The 9,400-nt window shown below is 40.9% G+C and overlaps 1 protein-coding gene across 3 annotated transcripts in view; it reads left to right on the top strand.

Moving 5' to 3' along the window:
- ccser1 (coiled-coil serine-rich protein 1) overlaps positions 1-9,400 on the top strand; it is a 158,525-nt gene that overhangs the window by 19,127 nt on the left and 129,998 nt on the right. For all 3 annotated transcript variants that reach the window (XM_008336317.3, XM_008336318.3, XM_017043139.2), the window contains 2 exons: positions 1,128-1,533; positions 4,335-4,519. In XM_008336317.3, the coding sequence (XP_008334539.1) occupies positions 1,128-1,533; positions 4,335-4,519 (591 nt within the window). The remainder of the gene's footprint in view (positions 1-1,127; positions 1,534-4,334; positions 4,520-9,400) is intronic.

Genomic DNA, 9,400 nt, shown 5'->3' with positions numbered 1-9,400 from the left:
CAGCAGGATATGACTTCTTTTAGTTAGAAAACATTAATAATTGGAGCATTAATAAAAAAGGGACCTCACCTCTCCTTGTATCGTGTGTCCAGGACGCGTTTCATTGTTTTTGTCAGTGCTGCTCTCCTCAGGCAACAAGATTTTTCAAACGGTTACGTCTTTCTGTCCCATGGCGCATTCAACTCCTCTTTGATGAGGCACATTTTATGTTTAATTAAGTTAGTGGTATTGTATAAAGAGACAGTTACACCTCTCCGAATTTCAGCTCTTCAAATATTGCACGTTGCTCTATGGTTTTTGGTCCTTTCTAATATTTCCACACAGCGGACGTATTTCTTTGCAGCCTGCTATCTGGCTACAAAATGTGGAGTGGATTCCCTGAATTGTGGCCTCATGATCTTGTTGAGCCACGTTCTGTTCAGGAAAGTGATTCCACAGTTTACAGTCATCCAACTGTCTGATTCCTGCTAGCGGGTCTGTTAACTCTAATTGTTATTCTAACAGACAGGGATCAGACAAGACTGGAAAGCAGACATGGTTCATGGATTGGAATTTGTTGCAGGTTGGATTGGAGTCCGCTAATTGCGTTGGGATTGGCTGCCGATACCGGTACTGTATCGGATCGGCCCCATCCCTAGTTTCAACGATACCTTGCTCAGCCAGAAAAATATACAAATATAAAGTGTATATAAAAAGGTCACCCACCCCTGGCTGAGTGACATTTATTGGTAAATTACTCACTCTACAGGAAATTAGAATATTTTCTATTTAGGGAAAAACAAACTCACTTCCAGTGGCCTTTTTATGATTATATAAAAATATATGAGAATATTTATGACCCCATGGAAAACAAGCTGAAGCAGTGGAAGTTCAGTGGAAGTTATCTTATTCAAGGAGTACTGCAAAGTCCCATGAATTTTCCTTGTCTGAGCTGATTTTTTGGTATTTAATAACATTTATTCAGATTTATTTCCTGGCACAGGAAGGAGATCAGAAAGTGCTAGTTGTAACTCTTGTAAATAAATTAGGTTGTTAAAAACTAAAAATTTTGTACTGTACTGTTTAAACACAACTATCCACCTACTTAGTGTTGTGATTTACTCAGTAAAATGTTTTGTTTGCTTTAGGCTTTTCCCACTTCTGCACAGTCCAACGCTGAAAAACCTTTAGCCCTGGACACCAGCACAGCCAACAACACAGAGTATGAACCTGAGACAGCGTTGGCCTGTCTTCCTCCACAGGAACGGGAACAAACACTGGAAGACAAGGAAGAATATGTGGAGCCCGAGATGAAGGAGGCCAGAGAAGAAGTCTGGGCACAGGAGCGAAAAGACCCAGTGCATGAAGAGAAGGCAGGTTATCTCACTGAGACCACGAGCAAAAGTGAGGCATGCGTGGTATGCAGCGAGGGGTGTCACTCCAACCCAGAGCAATCGGACAGAAGGCCAAGAAAAACACACTCTATGCAGGAGAGAGGAAGCTTCTGGGGTTGCCATGAGCCCAGACCTTCTCACTTGAGGAAACCACACACAGGTAACCACACTGCATTGTGGGTAAATTCCATTACTTTTTAGTAGTAAGTAATGGAATGAAGCAGTGTGTGGGGGCGGTGCCATGCACAGAGCACCTCAGTGGTAATTTGGCAGCTGGTGGACTTGAACCTAAAACTTTGCAGATCCAAGGCTGCTTCCTTAACCACCAAGCCACCACTGTCCTATATATGTATATGTATACTATATATACATAAAAAAGTTTTATAATTATATATCAGTATATCATAAGATTTGAAGACACCGAAACCCCATTTCGTTCACGTGTACTGCAGGAGTCACGTTTTAGAACCACACAGATCGTTGTTAACGTCAGAGCAGGCAGAGATGACTGCTGTTGGAAAAAGCTCTTCTTCCTTCCAGGTGGGTAGAACGTTGAACAGCTTCTATCCTAAATCTTGGCAGGTAGAGCAGAACCATTTTCCATGCAATCACCAAAGTCAGCAGAGGAAGGCAGCAGGCAGCACTCAGTTGCTGACAAATGGAGGATGATTCCTCACCTCGGGGAGAAGAGCTTTTATCCCAGGGTCACTGTGTATTCACTTTTACTCTAAAATATCTAAGTTAACTTAGATTGAGTGATGTACTGACCTTTTTTTTTTAACTAAACCGACAACATTTTTACTAAGCTATATGATGAAATGCTTCATAAACTGTATGATATATAGTGGTATTTCTATATGTATCTAATGAAAATACTGCTGTATAAGCCACACCCAACATTTGGTTCACTGCAGGTCTTAAATAAACATCCTATAAGCCTTTTAAAATTCAAGATATATTTATTTTGGGAAGATTTAGAGTGGGACAAAGTTATAAACTGAGGATAAACTGAGGTGCTTTTAAAAAGCAGGTAATCAGGTAATATATGGCTTGACAATGTATGGATACAATGGTGCCTACACTGACGCCTTATACAGTTGTATGAAAAAGTTTGGGCACCCCTGATCATTTTCAAGATTTTCCTTTATGGATCATTGGTTGTTCGGAACAGCAATTTCAATTAAATATATCATATAGCAAACAAACACAGTGATATTTAAGAAGTGAAATGAAGTTCATAGGATTTACAGAAAGTGTGCAATAATTACTTTAAAATTACATTAATATTTAGTAGATCCTGCTTTTGCGAAATAACAGCCTCTAAACGCTTCCTATAGCTTCCAATGAGGGTCTGGATTCTGGTTGAAGGTATTTTTGACCATTCTTCTTTACAAAACATCTCCAGTTCAGTCAGGTTTGATGGTTTCCGAGGACAAGCCGCTTTAAAACAGACCACAGATTTTCAATGATATTCAGGTCTGGGGACTGAGATGGCCATTCCAGAACGTTGTACTTGTTCCTCTGCATGAATGCTTTGCTAGAATCTGAGCAGTGTTTAGGGTCGTTGTCTTGTTGAAGTATCCAGCCCTGGCGCAACTTCAACTTTGTCACTGATTCTTGAACATTGTTCGCAAGAATTTGCTGATACTGACTGGAATCCATGCGACCTTCAACTTTAACAAGATTGCCAGTACCTGCACTGGCCACACAGCCCCACAGCATGATGGAACCACGACCAAATTTAACTGTGGGTAGCAAGTGTTTGTCTTGGAATGATGTGTTCTTCTTCCGCCATGCGTACCGCCCCTTGTTATGTCCAAATAACTGAATTTTAGTTTCATCAGTCCACAGCACCTTATTCCAAAATGAAGCTGGCTTGTCCAAATGTGCTTTAGCATACCTCAAGTGACTCTTTTTGTGACATGGGCGGAGAAAAGGCTTCTGCCACATTACTTTGCCATACATACATATGTCCTTGTGCAAAGTGCACTGAATAGTTGAACGATGCACAGTGACACCATCGCAGCAAGATCATGTTGAAGGTCTTTGGAGCTGGTCTGTGGGTTGAGCTTGACTGTTCTCACCATCCTTTGCCTCTGCTTATCTGATATTTTTCTTGGCCTACCACTACGGGCCTTAACTAGAACTGTGCCTGTGGTCTTCCATTTCTCACTATGTTCCTCACTGTGGAAACTGACAGCTGAAATCTCTGAGCGAGCTTTTTGTATCCTTCCCCTGAACCATGGTGTTGAACAATCTTTGTTTTCAGGTCATTTGACAGTTGTTTTGAGGCTCCCATGTTGCCAGTCTTCAGAGAAGATACAAAGGGGAGAGCAACTTGCAACTGGCCACCTTAAATACCCTTTCTCATGATTGGCTTCACCTCTGTATGTAGGTCAAGGGTCAATGAGCTTACCAAACACATTTTGTGTTCCAATAATTAGTGCTAAAGGTATTCAAATCAATAAAACAACAAGGGTGCCCCAATTTATGCACCTGCCTACTTTTGTTTAACTAATTATTGCACACTTTCTGTAAATCCTATAAACTTCATTTCACTTCTTAAATATCACTGTGTTTGTTTGCTAAATAATATATTTAATTGAAATTGCTGTTCCGAACAACCAATGATCCATAAAGGAAAATCTTGAAAATGATCAGGGGTGCCCAAACTTTTTCATACCAATGTATATGTAACAATAATAGAGTATAAGCCACATTGGCTATTTTTGCACTTGTGTAAAATTTAAATTCAAACCACATAATTGTTTTATTCCGTACATCATGGTAAATGTCATATCTGTTACTGAATAAATGCTGGTCTGAAAGTTTGGAAAATTTTAAAACAAATTAGAAAAACTGTACTTGTACCTGTAAAGTAAAAAAAGAAATAATTAGGAATCAAACATAACGTCTGCTTTCTTTGTGTAGCTGACAACTAATTCTTCTTTGTTTCTCCAGCCTCTATGTGCAGCAGCGTTAGCCCCTACCATGAGGTAATGAGGATGGAACGGCGTCTACGCTCCTCATCTGAGGGGGCAGGTGGCCTTCACATCCATGGCAACCACAGAGATGCCCCGGCCATGGGGGATTGTGGTCTGCTCAAACACAGGCACAACTCCTCATCATCCAAACTCGGAAGTCTGGTAGGTTTGGAGTCAGAAGTGTATAAAAAGTAGAGTAGAAAGTTACAAAAAAGACTTGATGGAGATTTACAGTATATAGCATATTCCTATTTCTATTTTATAATAATTAAAATGTATGGTTGTTTACAATAAAAATAACTTTTTGTGCTGGCTGGGTGCTGCACTCCTTAGTTTGCAGATTTGTTCACAGTGGAGATTATCTTAAACAGAGATTTCGACAATTCATCTTAGAAAATAATGTATGTGTAACGTACTTAAGCCCTAAAATGGAGAAGGTACCACATGTTGATTATTCTGAAGCTTTACATCTGGTCTGCTGTATATTCATGTCATGTCAATAGGTAACAAACACAGTAACAGCTCTGAGTGTATCCAAGATCTCTGTGCCATAGGATGTAAGAAGTCATTCAAGATTTTAAACTTGTATTCACTTTCACAGGGTAACTCACATACAGTCTGTGCTGCAGAGCCTGGAGGACAATTTCCCCTCTGCTGCTTAGCCAGATCAAAGGTCAAAGCCTGTCTCTGTGGGCCTTATTCTTCTCTCAGGGCTCTGTTAACTGCTGATGTTAAGTTTGCTATAGATAGTAGGTGAAAGGTCTGTCCACAGTCTGAAAGACATTCTGACTTTTTTGTAATATAGAGATAAACATGTTGCCCTAATGTTGCCCTGGAAGGTGCCTTTATGTCCGTCAGGCTAGAACAGGATGTAGAGAAAACCCTGTGTCAAACCAGGGAGCAAGTAATGGGTAGTAGTTTCATATATTAGAAGGTCATCAGTAGGAAGGTTGCAGTCCACTTGTTGATCCAGATGCCGCTCTATGGGGTCTTCATCCTGTATCTGATCAAATATTGGGTTTTGTTAAATTTTATCTAACTTTCTCTTCTTGTATTTTTATGGGTGCAGCTTTTATGATAGTTATGGGGAAAAAAAACATCCAACAGCCGTTTTAGTTGAGTAATAGTGGATTCTAAGTTACCGCCATTTTATGTAACTGGGCATCAGCTACTAAACAGCTGCTCTTTATGAGCCACACATTTGTCTTATACACAGCCTTTGTTGATTAGGCCGACCTTAAAACCCTATATTTGTCACATATTCCAGCGTCTGTTCAAAAGTTTGCATTTATGCTATACTTTGCCGGACAGGAAAGGGGTAAAACAGGCACTTCTTCACCCTTTTCTCTAGTTCCTGTCACAGTTAAAAAAGTGTTTGAATACTTTGGTGGCAATAAAGAAAGTTTTAACGCTCGGTAGCCCCTCATATCCTGGACAAAAATAATAACACTGAGAAAAATCCACCACCTAATTGCCGTTCTATCACTACACAACGAGCCTTGCTGGTTACAGGGGGAAGAAAAGAGTGAGTGTAATTGACTGCAAGTGTAATCAGTAGCTAATGCACTGCTTTATTATACACTGTACATTATCATTAGGGTTCTTCTTAAGCTCACTGGACTGTTCATCACAGCTGTGACAACAATAGTTTCTATCCTAAAGCCTTTTCCACATCAACAGTTACTTTAATAAACTGCATTAAATTGCAAATCACACTGAAGTGAATTTTGATGCAGACTCTGTCACTTCTTGTTTGCTGACATGAACATTTGACAAACTCATCCAAACAGTTACTCCACTAGTAGCCATGTATGTTAAAGTAATATGATAAAACAAAATCTACAATGTAAGTGAAGAAAATATCTGAAGGTGTTTCAAAAGTTTTATGACACTCCTTTTCTAATATTTTAGAAGAACAAGAACCAAACTTATTATGTCTGTACTCATAAAGAAACATATAACCAATTATGTGGTTTATTCACAATACTGTCCGTGTTTTCACAGAAATTCAAAGTTTTTACACAAACCGTTGTGGTTCTTCTAATGTCCCTTCTCCCTACAGTAGTAACCATTTCTGTGTGTTCCTCGTACTGCTGCTAGTTCCTACTGTTCCTCAGTTGTGAGTTTGAGAATATTTGCTAAGCTGAATATGTGCGATAATTTTTGCAGATGAACCGTTTGATTATATTAAGGCATTTATATAATAGTGCCAGATGTTTGAAAAACTTATTACGATCAGCCTGTAGATGGCAATCGACTTATTGGGCACCACTGATTTAGATTAATTTATAAATGTAATCACATCTCACCCTTAATATATATATTTCTTTCCATTTAGAGCTATAAACCCCTTAACATTCTCATAGTCATATGTTTTTATTAAATTGTATATTCTTTTCTTTTTTTATCTTCTTTAGCTTCTGTAAACCTTGTAAAAATGGGATTTGACTGAGAAATTCAAAAGGCAAGGACTGTAAATGTCAGATCACATCATTCGATTGGCTCTATGACAAACTATACACACACAAATGTAGAATAATCTCTTCTTTCCGTCCAATAAAGCGCCCTTCAGGGGTCATGGAGGTGAGGCAGCAGCTTAACAGAGAAGATTAATTTATGTACACTGCACTTCTGCAGACTCCGTAGTGGTTGTTGCACTTAGGGGTAATAAAAAACATTAGAGACACTAAGCTCTTACAGTGAGCCTATGCTGGACTGTTGTTTGTGCAGAGAAATCAAAACATTGCGTCACATATTTAAATTCAAAACCTGAGGGAATGGAGTTATGAGGTAGATGATCTATCTCTGTATCTCTTTATGTGTGCAGTGTGGATGACTGTGGTTTAAATAATGATAGACAGCCCATGACTTATATTGTTTCATTCAAATACTTTACTTTTCTTATTGTTGACATGCCATTGTGTTCCAGACAGATGACTAATATCACAACACAAGTACAGGGTTAGATACAGATACAAAGGACTGATTTGTGTATTCCAGACACTGATGACAACAGACTGCCATTGCTGTGGTCATTCTGTGCTGTCACTCTAGATGTTACTGTTCTTTTAATATACCTGTTGGAGCTGAGAAATATTTAGTTTTATCATCATCGAGGTGATAATGCTCGGTGCCAGATGACCGACAGCAGATGACTAAATGAATTGAAGGAGAGAATTAAATTGAACCTGCACAAAATTAATCACAAAAAACGAATGTAATAATTAGGTAATACGATAATTATAATATCATCAATTAGATATAAATTGCAAATATTTCACCGTGCCTGCTGTCAAGGCTGTGAAGTTATTATATCTGTAGTCTAACATTTGAAACATTTTGCGGAATAAGTTTGTGTTTGTATCTGGAAATATTGGTGTCAGTGTTCAATTAGTGCTTCATTAGTTATCAGGGAAGAACAAATGTCTGTTGAAGTCATTCCCCGCAGGAGAGATTGTCTGTTTCTGCTGCAGAAACAAGATTAAAAATAGATTACTTCAATACACTGAAACTATAATCACCAACAACCGTCATGCTGAAATACACTGCTCAAAAAAATAAAGGGAACACTTAAACAATACAATGTAACTCCAAGTCAATCACACTTTTGTGAAATCAAACTGTCCACTTAGGAAGCAACACTGATTGACAATCAATTTCACATGCTGTTATGCAAATGGAATAGACCAGGTGGAAATTATAGGCAATTGGCAAGACACATCCAATAAAGGATGGGTTCTGCAGATGGTGACCACAGACCACTTCTCAGTTCCGATGCTTTTTGGCTGATGTTTTGGTCACTTTTGAATGCTGGCGGTGCTTTCATTCTGGTGGTAGCATGAGACGGAGGTTACAACCAACACAAGCGGCTCAGGTAGTGCAGCTCATCCAGGATGGCACATCAATGCGAGCTGTGGCAAGAAGGTTTGCTGTGTCTGTCAGTGTAGTGTCCAGAGCATGGAGGCGCTACCAGGAGACAGTCCAGTACATCAGGAGACGTGGAGGAGGCCGTGGGAGGGCAACAACGCAGCAGCAGGACCGCTACCTCCTTCTTTGTGCAAGGAGGAATAGGAGGAGCACTGCCAGAGCCCTGCAAAATGAGCTCCAGCAGGCCACAAATGTGCATGTGTCTGCTCAAACGGTCAGAAGCAGACTCCATAAGGGTGGTATGAGGGCCCGACGTTCACAGGTGCGGGTTGTCCTTACAGCCCGACACCGTGCAGGACGTTTGCCATTTGCCAGAGAACACCAAGATTGGCAATACGCCACTGGCGCCCTGCGCTCTTCACAGATGAAACCAGGTTCACACTGAGCACATGTGACAGACGTAACAGAGTCTGGAGATGCCGCGGAGAACGTTCTACTGCCTGCAATATCCTCCAGCATGACTGGTTTGGCAGTGGGTCAGTAATGGTGTGGGGTGGCATTTGTGCTCGCCAGAGGTAGCCTGACTGCCATTAGGTACCGAGATGAGATCCTCAGACCCCTTGTGAGACCATATGCTGGTGCAGTTGGCCCTGGGTTCCTCCTAATGCAAGACAATGCTAGACCTCATGTGGCTGGAGTGTGTCAGCAGTTCCTAAAACATGAAGGCATTGATGTTATGGACTGGCCCGCCCGTTCCCCAGACCTGAATCTAATTGAGCACATCTGGGACATCATGTCTCGCTCCATCCACCAACGCCAAGTTGCACCACAGTCTGTCCAGGAGTTGGCGGATGCTTTAGTCAAGGTCTGGGAGGAGATCCCTCAGGAGAACATCCGCCGCCTCATCAGGAGCATGCCCAGGCGTTGTAGGGAGGTCATACAGGCACGCGGAGGCCACACCACTACTGAGCCTCATTTTGACTTGTTCAAAGGACATTACATCAAAGTTGGATCAGCCTTGAATCACAACGTTAACGTGGTGGAGGGGTTTGAGTATCCGAATGAACCTAGGAGCTTGTCGGGGGCTTAACGCCCCTGGTAGGGTCTCCCAAGGCAAACAGGTCCTAGGCGACGGATCAGACAAATAGCGGTTCAACCCCCCACTCCCTACCTCCC

Source organism: Cynoglossus semilaevis, chromosome Z (assembly GCF_000523025.1).
Source record: "Cynoglossus semilaevis isolate Cse_v1.0 chromosome Z, Cse_v1.0, whole genome shotgun sequence".
In the NCBI taxonomy this organism is placed as follows: domain Eukaryota; kingdom Metazoa; phylum Chordata; class Actinopteri; order Pleuronectiformes; family Cynoglossidae; genus Cynoglossus; species Cynoglossus semilaevis.
This window is presented reverse-complemented; position numbering and strand designations above follow the sequence as displayed.